The sequence below is a fragment of the Phyllopteryx taeniolatus genome, chromosome 12 (assembly GCF_024500385.1).
Source record: "Phyllopteryx taeniolatus isolate TA_2022b chromosome 12, UOR_Ptae_1.2, whole genome shotgun sequence".
Lineage (NCBI taxonomy): Eukaryota > Metazoa > Chordata > Actinopteri > Syngnathiformes > Syngnathidae > Phyllopteryx > Phyllopteryx taeniolatus.
Window position 1 is genome coordinate 20,902,106 of NC_084513.1, and position 15,928 is coordinate 20,918,033.

A 15,928-nucleotide genomic window follows, 5' to 3' on the forward strand; every position below is an offset into this window, starting at 1 on the left:
TTTGATGAATGGAGAAAAAGATTGGCTGCAGCAAAAAGGCCACTTTTTTCCTCCAGGGCAACAGGGCAGGTGCTTGAGCACCCCTTGGGGTCTATGTGTGCACATGCCAGATTTTTCCTATTGAGAATTTTTTAGCCGGGTGAAAATGCGAACTCCACACAGGAGCCCGGATTCAAACCTCCAATATCAGAAATGTGCTCAGAATAACTTGGCTACTGTGCTGTCTATGGTAATACAATATAATATGAAAAGCCAGTGTGATCTTTCTTTCTTGTCAATAAATTAAACTCTGGTACATCACATCTTAACACTTGTCACTGTATGACGATGATTCTTTGCACAGCACAGTAATGTAATGTACACAGTACACAGTAATGTTTTGCTTAGTTTGTCCAGCAGGTGGTACTACATTCTCAGAGAAAATATGACAGGGGCGATTCAAAGGACAAAAAGTACAGGATATGAAAATATCTTTACAGATATTACATGTTTTATAGCTTTTATATTTTATAAGAGGAGGTCAGAGAAATGTATGCCTCGAATTTCTTCATTAAAATAGAATTCATTGAATGTTTAGGTTTTTTGTTTTGTTTTTTTTGTTTTTAAATTGAACAATTACATAGAATACAAACAACACCGTGGTTTTTGTCAAAATGAAATACAAGTAGGGTCGGGTACATTCAAAAATAAAATAAAATAAAATAATATATATATTAGAAAATTGGCCTAACATATTTTCTTAAATATTAATAATTGTTTTCTGTTTCATTAGTTTGAGGGCTTTTGAGAAAGTAACAAAATCATTGTGAAAAAGTGTCAATGTTGTTTTAACTTCAAAACATTTATGTAGAAAAACATTACCGAGAACGAGAATAGTATTTACCAAATAGTAAATTTTTGTAGTGCACACAATGAGACCAAAAAAATGTCCTCAAGATAAAAAAAAATATCTCAGTTGGAAAACTTTCAGGTAAAGGCCATTATTTTTTTGCTTTGTTTACGAATGGAAACACTTCCGCCTATTTTCCCTGACGTCACTGGGTGATACCAACCTTTCGCGTAATCGCGGGTTAGTCGGACCGGTCTACTCGGGGTTTGTCGCCACGAAACAGAAACAACGACACTTCCGCCGGGTCGGTGACTGACAACAGCTGTCTACGCCGCAAATTTCGCCTCTGTTCACGCTGGCGCGCCTTTGAAGGACGATACTAACCGGATGGTTTCTCGGTCACCCCCTTTGCGCGACAACCAAACGGACCAAGGACGTGAAACTTGGCTCCCAAGTCGGAAGTGCGCTTCCGCGTTGCCGGCAGGCGTGCGGTCACAGCGGAAGGATGAACAACCACAAATGGAGCGCTTTGTACCAGAAACCCCGAGGACGGACGAGGATTATTCAATGTATCTACGTGGTTGGCTTCATGGTGAGTAAAATGACACCAGCTAAAACACACTTGAATGCTTTGTGGTCTTTGCGGACGCACTTTACTACCTCGGTGTGTGAGGCGTGAGATAAGTAGCACATTTCAAGAAAAACAGTGACAAATCAATGCACTTGGATTTTCTGAGCGACCTGAAGCAGCCAGGTGATGTTGCCCATGACAGGTTGCCATGGCAACACGAAAAGCGCGCCACGAGGGTCTCCCGTTCACCAGCGTCCCTGTCACTCAAATGCGTCGCAGCGTGAGGCAGCTGGCCTTCCGTCTTACGCAACCGTAACGACGTCAATGTGATTATTCCCATTTTTTAGGATGACGACGAGCTTCGGACGTGCCAACCCTTGCGTTCATCAAATTTAAGGTGGCGAAGGTAAGAGGAGCCACTGGGGGAAGGTCGTGTTTGCAAATAAAGTTAAGAGGACGTCATGACTTGCCATGAGTCTTCAATCAAGAGTTTGGAGCTGCTCTGATCTCAGCAATGAAAACAAGACGCAGCCTCCTTCGCTGTTCCAGGATGCCGGTTCACGTCCACAGACTCTCATTGGAAATAAGACAAATAGAACTCGAACTCAACTTCATGATTCATCGCATGGCCTCTTGTGGAGTTAATTTGCGAGCTGCTCACTGAGTGTACTTATGATTCTTATTTGTGTTTCCCGATGTAGGACTTGTTCGGGGTTAGCATGGTCATCCCGCTGCTGAGCCATCACGTCAAAGCGCTCGGCGCAAGTCCTACACTTGCTGGCATTGTTGGTAAGTAGAAGTATTTGTTACTCGCTGCCTGCGAACCGCTCGCCTTACGAACAAGGCAGCGCTTTATGTACATTGTGTCCAATTTGATCTGTTTTTAAATGCAGGTCGGTTCAAATGTGGATACAAAGTTTGCACACACATTATCATGCGCTTCATATCAAATTACAAACAGTTCTCTAAATGTTGTTTGTTTTTGCGTGCTCTCTCGAAATGATATCATATCATATCAGAAAATGGACGCATTGTACCTCCTAAAATGCCTGTAATTCCATTTTCATCAATCTCAAATCAAAGAGATTTGTTTTTTTGTAATCAAATAATAACAATCAAATCCTATCCTTTGAATAGTTTTTGCTTTTTCATTTTCATTTCTTTATTATCGGCAGTAGTATTTCTCCCGTGTTTGCGTCTTTTATTCAAATGTGTTAACATTACTTTTCTTTTACCTGCACCTTGTTTTTTATTTTATTTAGTATTATTAATATATGTATTGATTTATTTTCAATTTTAAGATTTCTTTTTTCACTGCACCATGTTTATAGCCCAACCCTGTTTTATCTCCAGTTATTATATCAGTTGTGACCTAACTTTTATTCGCCTGCGTCTCATGATTTCGTTTGGTTTGCAGGGTCCACCTATGGCGTCTTACAACTGTTCTCAAGCACAATCGCGGTGAGCATCGACTTTCTTTTTTGTACCCATTTGTCTGAAGGGACGATGACGGTTTGCGTCCGAAATGGTTGCACGCGCTGTGGCCTTTACGATGCCCTGACAACGACGGTTCCCGCGAGAAAAGGCTCCTGAAACTTTTTTGGGTGCGCGTCTGATGCGAGATTCTCAGGCCTCCGCTCAGCTGCTGACATGCGGGCGTAATTGTGGCGGGTCATGCGACCAATTAGCCAGATAAGGAGGCGTCTGTCGCTCCCTGCAGCGGAATCTTGATAAGTCTACAAGAGCCTGCATGCACAACACGCCTAACTCACTCTGTCCTAATTGCATTATTTGTATGTGTGTGTGTTAGCGATGGGCTGCAATTGGAATACAACAACTGTCTGCGCTGTTTCGGTCCCAATTCCGCCTTATACACTTACTCGAGATTACATCATCAATGAGCGTAATAAATGAGTGCTTATCAACGCGTTGCCTTTATAAATGTTGTCCTCGTAATTGGCTCCGTGTGCCCCAATTGGTTCACTGGGTGCGTCGTTCACTTAAAATGAGGGCTAGGCCGATTATCGGCATTTTGGCGCACGTTGGCATCAGAAATCGATTTCAAACTGGGTAAAGGTCCGGGAACCTTTTCTTTGTTTCAGTGTTTTGTTCACTTTACAAGAGATGCCGCTGAGCCTGGGCACTGCCTGCACTTTTTGTCTTTGTTTGAACTAGAAGTGCAACAATTGATCGATGAATCGATGATCAAATGAATCCACTATTTTGAGACCTTTTTAACTTACAATTGGTAAGAATTCTCAGATTTCTGTGTTCCTGCATGAAAGCAGACTGATTTATCTTTGGGACGAAATAGAAACAAGACATTTGCAAGCGACTTGAAAACCTGCAAAGGCGCTGGGCCTCTATCGGCGAAACAAAATACGGTCACCGTACAATGTGCTTCTGCAATGTACGTATCGTTACACGTTCCCAAGATGGCAGCAAATGAGCGTGACAAACTACGGCTTTATGGCCCTAATTTGACCCTCGCGTGCAGCCAATACATTTGATTAGCATTATTAGCTTTACAAAAGCAGAATATTTGATCCGGCTGTTGCATTGAGTGCAGCGTGTACTTGATGTTTTGCGTGCGCGTGCGGCCGTGCTTCTCAGGGCGGCTGGAGCGACGTGGTGGGCCGTCGGCAGTCTCTGCTGACCTGCTTGCTGCTGAGCGCTTTCGGCTACGGCCTGCTGGGATTGTCCACCAGCATCGCTTTGTTTGTGCTGTCGCGCATCCCCGTGGGTGAGTAGCAAGATTCAAGAAATCACTGCCATGCTTACATTTCAACTGTTTATATTTCTTGACGTGTCATTCATTTGCGCGCCTGTCGTAACGCGTACTTGGGCAAGTGGGCGGGGAGTTGCACTCGCCGAAAAGGCTCAAGACTGCGTCGCTGTGTGTTTGTTAATGTCGCGGGCCTGTCGACTGTCTCCCATCTCCCATCTCAGGGCTGTTCAAGCACTCCCTGTCCATCTGCAGAGCTCTGCTGGCTGACCTGGTGTCCGAGGCAGAGCGCCCCCTGGCGATGGGACACTTCAACGCCGCCTCCAGCGTGGGCTTCATTCTGGGTCCCGTGGTGGGCGGCTACCTGACGGAGCACGAGGGCGGCTTCTACACCTCTGCCTTCGCCTGTGCCGCCATCTTCCTCGTCAATGCCGGTGGGGGAACCGATGGAGATTTATAGCGCACCTCTGTTTTGTTTTTCACATTTTGGATACTGAAATGTTTCGAATAGAGTTGTTTTGGGGCTCCGAAGACTTTTGAAATCCACACGGGCCTACACAACACGTGATGTGGAAGTCATCAACGGTGCTGCAACGATCTTCTCTGATGGGCGCCGCGACTTTCGCACTATTACCAGGATTAAGCGCTGAAGAATGTCTGCCTAATTCATTCCCCTTACGCGTTTTGCAACCTTTTCGAAAAACGTTTTCGACGCAGTTCTGCTTCCAAAGTCAGAAGTTCAATTATTAGTCAGTGAAATTGGGTTCGTTACTTCCCGTCTGCCCTTCGTATTTGCAGACACCCGTGCGCTGCGCAACAGTTCAGTCGCGCTTGGTCGGTCACGTCGCACCCGAGACGTTTGTGAAAATTCCCATTTTCTTGTTGTGTTTCTCACCGCAGGGCTGGTTTGGATGCTTCCATGGGGAGACATTCTCCTTCACTGTAACAGCACCAATAACTCCAGAAACTCCGTCAGCAACGGTTCTTCCGCTAAAAGTCACACGCCGGTACGGACCGCCGCGGACGTGCGCGTTCCGAGGAAGCGGACGTCCCCGCCGCAGCCCGCCTGGAGACGGCTGTCCTCGGTGGGCTCCAGGATCCGCATGGTGGCCTCCTCCGACATGTGGGACCTGTTCCTGGTGCGCCTGCTGATGGCGGTGGCCATCATGCTCTACTACAGCAACTTCTCGTTGGCCATGGAGGAGCGCTTCTCTCTCAAGCCCAAGACGACGGGCTACCTCATCAGCTACAGCAGCACTCTGGGGGCGCTGGCCGGCTTCCTGGTGGGACCCGTCACCCGGCTGTACGCCAACAACATGGCAGCCCTGCTGCTGCACTCCACCCTCCTGACATGCCTGCTCATCTCGCTGTACGCCGCCGCACAGGGCGTGTGGCAGGTGCTGCTCACCTCCACCTTCTTCGCCATCTCCACCACGGTGGGGCGCACCAGCATCACAGACCTGGAGCTGCGGAGAGGAGGGACGCGGGCCAGCGGGACTCTGATCGGAGCCGGACAGTCGGTGACCGCCGTGGGCCGCGTGCTGGCCCCTCTGCTCTCGGGCATCTCCCAGGAGTTCAGCCCGTGCGGACCTCCCGGTCTGGGGGTCCTGCTGGCTCTGGCGGCGGTGGGCGTTCTGCTCGTTCGCATCCCCAAATGGAACAAGACAAAAATGGCAACTAAAATCAAGTAAAAAAAAAAAAACTGGAGGATGAACAGGAACAGAACAGTACAAAACACTGAAGAGTTTTTCTTTTTTTTTTTTTCCTCAGACTGTACAAACATCATTCGAGTGGGTTTTAAATATTTAAATACTTTTTGAATTGCTTTTTTTTTTTTTTTTTTTTTAAAAGCTGTATTCAATGCAGCACTAATTGTTCAGGATCACAACTGTATCGACACGAGATGACCAGTGAAGCTGTGTTTGGAATCATTCACTCATTCCCAACTCCCTTCGTACGTCATAATAATTCAATCGGCATCGTGTTGCTCATTCTGCTGTGCATGCCTTGACTACCAGGGGGCGGTATAACACATACACTACATAGTACACGTAGATGTGCTGTTTTTCAAATAAATAAGTCATTCAAATGCTCTTTGGTGCACTGCGACACACACCAGCAGCAGTTTGTGTTGACTTAAAAACAAAGACGAGAAAATCCACACACAATAAATAATGAGTTTAAAAACAACGTTTACTCATACATATAGAACAGAAATAATCACATCTGAGCCGGGGAAAATTCCTCAACTTTTCAAGTTGGACCACATCAGTCATTGTTCGTGGTCCACTCAGTTTATGTTGCACGCTTGTTCTGCTTTAAAACAAAAACTAAGAGGCCACGCAGTCGTCACTTTTTGGGTTTCCACTGAGGCGTCCTGAGCAGAGGGTTCCGCGTGGCGTCGTCTCGAGGTTCTGCGGCCCAGGCGTCTTTTCCAGACGCGTCCGCGCGGCGGCGAGGCTCGCCGGAGGGGGAACGTGTTCCGGGTTGGCCTCCGCGCGCCCGTCTTTCGTCCAGGAAGTCCACGGAGGGCACTTCCTCCAGCGTGTCCAGCCGGCGCAGCGGCAGCGCCGCCCTGGACGAGGAGCGTGATGGCGGGGCGAAACGAGAGCGTCTGGCGGGGAACGACACCTCCGACGTGGTTTCTTCATCATCCGGAAGCAAAAACAATCAGAATAGTGACTCAAAGTGGCAAAACAATCACTGTCTAAGTACACCTCAGATAACACATTTGCATTTGATCTTGAAGAACCGCTTCTTTTTAAATAAACACTTAACACAGGTACAGTTTTCAATTTAACTGTACATTTTAAAGGAGTCATTAGTTTAGGCAAAATGGATTTTCCTATGTTTAAGTGTCAACGCTCAAACTGTTCATCATGTTATAGTGGCTTAGGATAATATTAAATAGACATTTTAGGAATACAATTTTGATGGTCACCTATAGGTCTACTGCGTTACTGTACTTACGGTGGGACAAGAGCCAAGAATTTAGGATGGTTTGGGTATAGCGAATAATAAAAAGAATGCTTTATCCATTGGTATATGATGTGGACATTTTTTTATTATGAAATATTTGAATTCATTATGCATCAAGATACCAGTGAGACTTTATCCGAAGTTATGTTTTTGATCTTAGATCAAGAATTCTTGTGTTGATTTTGACACATCACACAAATGTACGTAAGCATGTATAACATTTACGGTACATAGAGAAACAACTGTTTGTACAAAAAAAATAAGAATAATAAGAATAATAATAAATCAAAATAAACGCAAAATACTGGGACCCCCGAAAACTGAACCGTGACACAGCAGGGGGTTTACTGTAACCCCCATTAACGATGGATAAAGTGTAATGTTGTGACTTTTGGCTCCTATAGTAAAGTAAGTAAATAAATGAAATATGAGCGCGTGATGCAAAATGCAAGCTGGTACGGAAGCACAAGGCAATTACGGAAAGCGAGGTCACCCAGTGTGGTCCCAGCGCGTAAGTGGGTGGAAAGCAGCAACAACGCACCTGTGTCGCTCTGCATCACAGGTGGGAAATTAGAGTCCAAGTTCTTCCCAGCAGGAAGTGAGAAGTACTTGTGCGATTTGGGCACCACCTTCAAAATAATAATCCTATTTTAAAAACTTCATAAATCAAAAGATAGACTGATTATTTACAGAGAGGACGCGGCAACATCGCGCGAGCGTGTCAAAGTTTACGGGCGTCCGGAAGCTTCCCGGGCGGAGGCCGCGGCGGATGCTGGAGTGACGTCGGATGAGAATCTCTCTGGTGCGGCTGTCGTTGGGCAGCGAGTGCTTGCCGGTGTACGACGTCGTCTGGTGGCAGACACAAAGCAAGATGCACTGTCGATAAAGGCGCGGAACCCGTTCGTATTGTCATCTGACGAGGTGTACGCGTCATAGGTCAGTACCCCCTAACCTCAAGTGCAGGACTTACTTCAGTACAAATCATCTCAACATAGCTTCAATTTTGATATTATATTATATCATTAGGAGCAGTAGTGTTGTTTAATCATGTTACGCACAGGAGCATATTATTCGTAACATGAGCAATGCACACGTATGCTGTAATACGATACAGCATACTGAAGATGCGTGTACAGATATACAGTATATATACATATGCATTTAAAGTATACTGACTATATGTATGCGCAAAGAAATGTGTATTAGGGCTGGGCAATGGGGCCTTCAAAATGCAAAATAAAATAACTTTGGAAAGTGTAAAGCGGTCTTGATGCACAACCCTAAATACATTTTCATTAAAAATTTAAAAAGTTAAATGTTCAACAGTTTAACATCAATAAATTAAAGATTTAACAGTAAAACTCTTCCTGAGACTATAAGATGAATAAAAGCTGCTGCTTCCAAACAAAATGAACCTTTGGTCCCTGAGAACGTAAACAAAATCCCGTATGAAGTATTTAGCAAGCCGGGTAGGTTGCCGGGTTTTAAACAAATTAACAAAACCACTTGTAAGCCTTAGATTGAGTAGATTTTTGTTAATATCTTGATTATAATTTATGAATGAGTAACTAAATAGTAAATCAAAGGACTCACCCTTTGTCTGATCTTGTACATGTTCTTGGCCAAAATGTCGTGCATGCTCCTCAGGTCAGCGGCCAGGAACTTCTTCTTGGGCTTAGCGGGACCTTTCTTCTCCTCGCTGAACCGAGTTGGGAAGAAACTCATGAGTCCATCTGAACACACTGAGGTGGAGCTTGAAAAAAAATACAAATAAAAAAAACAACACACGAGATGACATCATACTGCAGCGAGACGACGGACGGGGCGGCGCTGAGGTCTCCCGACACCGTGTCCAGGATCTCCATGGCGCTCTGCAGCTCCAGCTTCTTGTACAGCGCCACGATGCTCGACTCGGCGCGATTGTCGCGGATCAGGATCCGACGCAGGATGCGTGTGTTGAACTTCATGAACCTGATTCGGGGGGGTGGGAAGACATTCCTTTTATGTGGACTTCCCAAATACTGTACTGGATTGAGAGGAAAAAAGTAATCCACTGTAACATTATGCATGGGTTCGACATTTCATTCAGTGATTCTTTTGCGTACCACTAGAGGGAGCCCACGTAACCACTGGTTAGTAGTGCCAAATTACTGGCCTCCAGTTACTTTTTCATTCTTTTTTCACATTTGCGTGGATGTGAAGGAATTTAGCTCGGAACTTCAGCTACAACACATTTTTAATGGTATGGAACAAAATGTAAAAAAAAAAAAACAGTTCATATCATTTTTAAGAAAGTTTTATAAAATAATAATATATATAATAATATTTTTTTTTAAATATCATGCATAAGAACTTCAATGCATTTCTGTCAATAAGGAACTTTGAAGAGCTTTAGGCAGATAAAAACCAGTTCGGCCTGCGGAAAGCCGAACATGACACCGCATCCAAACTTCCCACTCGGTGCCACGGCAGACAATGGCGGGCACGGTTGAAAAGAAAAAAAGGAGAAAATGTCAAGCGGAAGTTTCACTGGTGTTTATCAATGAGTCTCACTTGTCCTTCCAGTAGAAGTGACTCCACTGCCCGCACAGGTCCTCGATGCCCACGACGGTGTGCTCCATCAGCTGAGAGCGCAAACGGGGGAGATTTGTTAGTACGCGCGCACACGCGCACACACACACACAAACATAATGCGATGCGGGTCGGACCCTGCAGTGAATTTCAGCGTTGATGGTGTCCAGGTTGCGGTTTGTTCTGCGCACGTTAATGAACTCGATCAAAGGCCGGATGCTGATGCCCTGCAAGGACGAGGAGGGGGAACAAAAGATGCCTTAAGATGCCCGTGCTGAAACATATAGTAACATTTTTTTTTTAAAAAGAACTGATGATGAAAATGAAAATGCCTGGCACATAAAGGTTAAATATTCAATGCACCTAACTTATATGACACTTTGCGAATCACTGGGTTAGATGATGAAAAGAGAAATTCTAAATTGTCCTGTGCAACAACACGGGTCGCTTGCTACCTGGAGGAAGACGGTGAAGATGATGATAGCGATGGTGGCGGTGACAAAGAGCTGCTTGCGGCCGATGTTGTCGGGCAGAGTGAAGGCCAAGGCGAAGGAGATTGCCCCTCGCAGGCCACCGTAGGCCAGGCTGAACTGATCCTTGAGGTTGAAGGGGATTGTGCGGAAGGGGTTGATGATTTGGGTCAGCACCAAGACACCTGCCAGGGAGGGGCCAAGAGGACGCGTTACCGGGCGGAACAACGGAAGAAAAAACATATCCGATTGATCATCCGAGTCTGATACACGACAACATCTATGGGAGTTATTTGGGTGTATCCATACTGTACGGCGAGATATAATGCGCTACTTTGAACATCACATTTGATTTTGGTGCATTCAAACTTTTAAGATACATCGCAAGCAATTAGATGCTAACCCTTCAATGCTCTGTATTACGATATCAATATTTTGTATCAATGGAGAAGCGTTACAATGCAATACAGTGAGACATAATTGATATTTTGTATCACCCCCCCTGTTGCTATACGATGCTATATCAATATTGATTATAATGACGTGATACATCGCAACAACAATATTTTGTATCGTGTCTTGAGATCGAACCATTGGCTACATTGCAATATCAGCACTTTTGTATCAGGTCTAGTGTCAACGTCAATGACATAATGATGCAATTTGACAATATTGACGATCAGCCCAGTTTCGGCATCCGATGCTACTAAACTGCGGGCGATAACGATAGCATATTTTTTTTTTTTGTACGTCAGTCGGTCAAAACGTTGCTTTCGCGACCTTACCGAGACCCCGCCACACAAATGCGAAGAGCAGCGTGAAGAGGATGTAACCCCAGTTCCACTCGTGCTCCGTCGTTATGGTAACCACGCCCAGGAAGAAGAAGATGAGCGTTTCCGAGATGGAGCCCAGCATCTTGACCACGTGGCGGATGGTGGTGCACGAGCGCTGCGAGACGTTTTCCTCCACGTAGTACTTCATGGTGAGGGCGCACGTCACGATGCTACCGGGAAGAGGAGACGGTGCTGAGAAGTACAAATACTTCATTGCTGTACTTAAGTACAGCCTTCAGGCATCTGTACATTACTTGGATTGGTACTTTGCTGACAATTTGCACGAAATTCCCGCACGATATTCGCTTCACGAGCGCACGATCGCGTCGTGACTGTCGTCGACGTGTACTCACGCCATGATGGACGAGATGGCGAAGAGCTCGGCCACCAGGTAGGCCAGGTAGCTGTACATGAAGATGAAGAGCGGCTCGATCTCCCGCACCCGGGAGGTGAACCTGGTGGTGAAGGCCGCCACGAAGCCGAAGAGCACGCCGAAGCCCATGCCGCCCGAGCCCACCACGAAGAAGCGCGCCACGCCCAGGAACACGTCCACCGGCTCCACCACCGGCATTTCCGCCACGAAGTTGAACATGTTGTACAGCACCTGCAACGACATCGGCCGGTCAATCGCAGACTAACCTGCCGTGCGAAACGATCGGGACATTTTTGAAAACGGAATATCACGATGCGGCATTTGCGCAGAAATCGATGTTGGGAGAAAATCAGCTGTGATAAACACAGAAGCGATACTGCCGTGTCGATACTGTCGGATAATCGTTTGATATGTCCCCATATCGGTATTTTATACCACCCGTACAATCCATAGCTAATGTTGATGTGTCGATACTGCGGCGATATTTTGTACGAACGCTAGCCTTGACATCTGTCGTCGTATCAATACCAAACTGCGAAATAATGATAGCGTATATCGTGGTATCAACACGCTAGCATGGAGATCTGGTGTTGGTGTGACAATCCTGTGCTTCGGATGACGATATGAAAAACATCAACACCACGATAAGAACACATCAATTATATGAAAGCCGATTGGATATAATCATGTACGATTCATCGCAAGATCTACGCATCTTGTCACCTTGTTATTTGTAACTCCCTTAAAAAAAACAGCAGACATGGCATCTGTAAAGCTGATTCGTACAGTGTTCTAGAAAACTACAATATGAAACATGATTCAATGAATAGCTCCCTAACAGCGTCAACGGGTCAAACGTGAGCTTTACGATCTTTTTTAGAGCCCCGCTCGATAGAGGGTGCAGGTGTACCTAATAAAGTGGTTCTACGGGACTCTTTCACCACGTTTGCCTTCATTTCGACGAGTGTACGAGTTTTTTTTAAGACGAGTGTGGCCGAAAGCAAAGCGGGCTAAATGCAGGCGGGAGTGTTTGGCAACAACAAGATAAGAGGTGGCGCAGGGGGGGATCTTTGAAGTGTCAGCCGTCCGGTTTCGGATGATTTGCGCGCTAAGCCCTCCCATAACATTTGCAAGAGTGACCTCATAAACTGGTTTGGCGACATCTGAGCAAATAAACTCCGAACTGCAACGCAGGGGAACTTTGGGAGCTAAAGAAGGTGACTTCCCTTTGTCAACTTGTTCAACTTGAGCTGCACCAAACATTGCAACCAAAAACGGACCCCAGAACTGAGGAGAAACACAATAGCACGTCTCGCTTTCATGTCATCACCCTTTTGACAATTGAAAAAAAAAAAAAGGGGCCGAATGGGAGCTTAAATGGAGGGTGGAGCTGGGAGCTGGGGGAGGAAAAAAACTAAACAAAAAAACAACAATTCATATGCACTTCAAGGCTAAATCGACACGACGACAACCCGACGGTACATAAAGCCACAGTGGCTTCATCGTAGTAAATATACTTTGTAGGAATACAAGCTTTGTCTTGCTATTGTATTTTATTTTAACGTTGGTCATTGGGGAGATCATCTTTTTTTTTTTCTCCCCCCGATAGTTCGTACTTGAACCGCTGATGGCGGGCCATATTCGTGTTTCTCCATCTGTTATTTAGCATCCAAGTGCGATGTTACTTGTTGGTGTCGGGAAATTGCGAGCTTCACTTTTGAGAGAGAGTCAAAGCTGAATTGACTGTTGCCCGTAAGTGTTCGCCTCAGGGTTCACTTTGCGGTGGGTAAAAACATCGGTGCTCATTTTTATACGCGACCCACATTGTCTCACGTCACCAAAACAAGCATCGGCTCGGCTCGGCGACGACTCACCACGGTGACGGCGTCGTTGAAGAGGCACTCTCCGAACACCACGATGTAGAGCTGCTCGTTGACCGACACGTCCTCGAAGACGCTGAGCACCGCCACGGGGTCCACGGCCGAGATGATGGCGGCGAACAGCAGGTTCTCCTGCAGGTTGATGTCCTGCACGCCGAAGGCCTCGATCTGGCAGATGGCGAACAGCGACATGCCGATGCCGACGCTGTTCCACAGGGTGCCCACCACCGCAAACCACAGCACCTGCGCACCCGCACAGAAACCGTCAAGGACCTCTCGGACAACGGGAACGGTGGCACTTATTGCATCGTTCTCGACTTCAAAATGATGTCTGCAGAAAAATAAAATCGACTCTGCAGTAAATTTCGGCTTGTTTTCTGATGACATATTTGATTCTCAGCCAGGTTTTGGCCCGCCCACATTTCGGTCCAAAACCTGCGAGAGCCTGTTGACGTGAGCAACTGACAAGGAGCACATTTCAACGACGTTCTGTGATGCAATTCTCACCTATATTGAAAGTCTGGATCACAACAAGTGAAAATAGCGAGATTAGATACATTTGAGTAGGCTTGTTTCGTTCAAACCGATCGCCGTAACGCTTCGTTGCAGAAGAGAGGCAGCCGCATGACGTAAGGGCATTTCCGCTTCTATTCACATTTTGTCAGCTCATTGTTGCATTTAGTGATTTTTAAAAAAAAGTTTTTTTAAATTAGCGATTTTGGGATGCTGTTGTGTCGTCGTGAGAGTGCACAGGAATAAGCGGTAGGCTATAATACCAACTTGGAAAAAGCGGCGTTTGGAAATTCAAGCAAGATGTTGGCTTTTTGTTTGTTTGTTTGTTTGTTTTGTTAGGGTTAGGGTTAGGGTTAGGGTCCCGGTGTCCCTGTGAGACCTTCAGGGGGATTCAGAGTCCAGATGCCCCACCGTGCCGATGTTCTCGAAGAACGGCCTGGTGGGCAGGAAGTAGCCCGAGTCGAGGACGATGGGGGGCAGCATGTAGAGGAAAAAGACGTTGCCGGTGAGCACGGCGGGGGGCTCCTCGTTGACAGAGTGCATGATGGCGCCCACGATGAGGCCGATGCTGATCAGCAGGCACGACTCGGGCACCCACACGGTGATCTTGTTGTACACGTGGAAGCCTGAGAGAAGAGAGAAATGTTCTGAAATCCAAGCAGACGTCGCATTGACCCAAATCAAGTCGCCCGAGCTCGACGCCGTGTTACACATCGTTAAGCGGGCTATTTTGGTATTTTTTTTTGGAACATCTTAACTGATTTTCACATTCGTGTGCTTACTGCTCTCATACTGTGCGGCTCACTCGAGAAGACCAACAACACACATAATGATGGCTGCCCCAGTAGCAATTGTTCCAAAGTCAGCATCTGCGATAACTGGTAATTCGCACTTTTTGTGAACGCAGCATTTTAGCTGAAAGGTACACACAAGGTTTTGGAGCCACGTAACAACGCTGTCACCAAAATGTTAAGTACATTTTTCAGTGTACTTAGTGTGAAAAAAAATGACAATAAAATCACATCTTATATCTGCTTAAAATGAGTGTGGGTTTTTTTTTTGCAATCTGTATTTTGTATAATGAGAACTTTGTTGTTGTTGTTGTTATACCTGACAGGGGGAACACTTGCTTTTGGTACATTTCAGTCTGTGCCTTCTTATTTTTACTCAAGTAAAGGAGCAATTCTACTTTGTATCTGTGTGAGTACTTTTACATCATTTTACCTGGGTTTTTTTTTGGAACAGTAGTTCTCACTTACCGATCTTTGCAAAAGAGGCGAGCAGCACCCACAGAGTGATTTCAAAGGGGATTTGGATTCTCGGGTAGTCCATGGTGAAAACCGGTAGGTTGTCCTTTTCGGACTCCGGGTAGGCCTGGGGCCCGTCCGCCTGGACCGGGGGCACCAGCGTGACCGTGGGTCCAGGTGGGATTTCCCCCGCGCAGCCATGCAGGACGCTGAAAACGGCGCAAATGAGAACTAAAACGTCGCGAGGTTCGCTGAGGCGAGGATCCATTTGCAGATTCGGAGCCCACGTCACGCCATCCAGCGGGAAACTAATTAAGGCCAAACCAACTTTTTGCACGCGTCATGTGACAAGACGTCATTTCAAGTTGCGGCAACTTTTGGTTTTCGAACGTCTGAAGAGCTTTCGTCCAAAGTTGCGCCGTCGATCACACCTGCGGAGCGCGTGCACGAGTTCCTCTCCGGTCTGGGCGCGGTCGCGACTGATTGGCTGTCACGTGATCTGGCGGGCTCTCAATGGGCGAGTTTCGAGGGACGCGCAACTTTCAACTTCTCGTTTTACTGAACAAAAAGAAAAATCCCGTTCCTCCGTTTCTCTTTCACTCTTTCCAGTCTAACAGATGATTCAATAAAGTTTTAATTCCGTCATACACTGAAAAAAAATGTGAACATGCACCTAATTAAACTGTTTTTGGGTAAATGACGTCATTTTAACACCTTTTAATGTTCAAATCAAGTCCATTCAAAGGACTCTTTTTGTTCAGTGTACGTTTCCAGCAATTGTAGTTGGCGCATTCTTATGTTTTTTTTAATTTTCGTCTTGCAATGAATTATTATTAAAATAATAATAAAAATACATTTTCATCATACAAATGTTATCGTACAGAGCTTTACAAATGAGCAACGTTTAACTCAATTACTTTCAGAAGAGTATTAAATA

At 45.9% G+C, this 15,928-nt stretch overlaps 2 protein-coding genes across 5 annotated transcripts; one reads left to right on the forward strand and one right to left on the reverse strand.

Moving 5' to 3' along the window:
- Positions 1–1,077: 1,077 nt before the first annotated feature.
- Positions 1,078–5,962, forward strand: mfsd9 (major facilitator superfamily domain containing 9). 3 transcript variants are annotated; one of them, XM_061791796.1, is made up of 7 exons: positions 1,078–1,421; positions 1,748–1,806; positions 2,102–2,189; positions 2,818–2,861; positions 4,014–4,143; positions 4,350–4,559; positions 5,026–5,962. In XM_061791796.1, exons 3-7 carry the CDS (start codon positions 2,120–2,122, stop codon positions 5,814–5,816), a joined length of 1,245 nt encoding a protein of 414 aa, XP_061647780.1. In that variant the 5' UTR covers positions 1,078–1,421; positions 1,748–1,806; positions 2,102–2,119; the 3' UTR covers positions 5,817–5,962. The 3 variants fall into 3 exon arrangements, with proteins under 3 accessions (XP_061647780.1, XP_061647779.1, XP_061647781.1); XM_061791795.1 differs by lacking the exon at positions 1,748–1,806; XM_061791797.1 differs by lacking the exons at positions 1,078–1,421; positions 1,748–1,806; positions 2,102–2,189; positions 2,818–2,861 and having other exon boundaries at positions 2,868–4,143; positions 4,381–4,559.
- Positions 5,963–6,300: 338 nt separating this feature from the next.
- Positions 6,301–15,756, reverse strand: slc9a2 (solute carrier family 9 member 2). Of its 2 annotated transcripts, none has more exons than XM_061791793.1 (13): positions 15,004–15,756; positions 14,156–14,370; positions 13,226–13,474; positions 11,332–11,582; positions 10,931–11,148; positions 10,131–10,330; positions 9,813–9,902; positions 9,658–9,728; positions 8,908–9,075; positions 8,698–8,803; positions 7,837–7,953; positions 7,646–7,733; positions 6,301–6,770 (listed from the first exon to the last, which is right to left on the reverse strand). In XM_061791793.1, exons 1-13 carry the CDS (start codon positions 15,257–15,259, stop codon positions 6,475–6,477), a joined length of 2,325 nt encoding a protein of 774 aa, XP_061647777.1. In that variant the 5' UTR covers positions 15,260–15,756; the 3' UTR covers positions 6,301–6,474. The 2 variants fall into 2 exon arrangements, with proteins under 2 accessions (XP_061647777.1, XP_061647775.1); XM_061791791.1 differs by having other exon boundaries at positions 8,893–9,075; positions 15,004–15,754.
- Positions 15,757–15,928: the final 172 nt, after the last annotated feature.

Coding starts and splice junctions, on each gene's coding strand:
- mfsd9 (XM_061791795.1), top strand. CDS start 1,335: ATGAACAACCACAAATGGAGCGCTTTGTACCAGAAACCCCGAGGACGG. Junction 2,862..4,013: donor TGTTCTCAAGCACAATCGCG/GTGAGCATCGAC, acceptor CGTGCTTCTCAG/GGCGGCTGGAGCGACGTGGT. Junction 4,144..4,349: donor GCTGTCGCGCATCCCCGTGG/GTGAGTAGCAAG, acceptor CTCCCATCTCAG/GGCTGTTCAAGCACTCCCTG.
- slc9a2 (XM_061791791.1), bottom strand. CDS start 15,259: ATGGATCCTCGCCTCAGCGAACCTCGCGACGTTTTAGTTCTCATTTGC. Junction 10,331..10,930: donor ATTTGTGTGGCGGGGTCTCG/GTAAGGTCGCGA, acceptor CCTCCCTGGCAG/GTGTCTTGGTGCTGACCCAA. Junction 6,771..7,645: donor TGTGATGCAGAGCGACACAG/GTGCGTTGTTGC, acceptor CGGATGATGAAG/AAACCACGTCGGAGGTGTCG.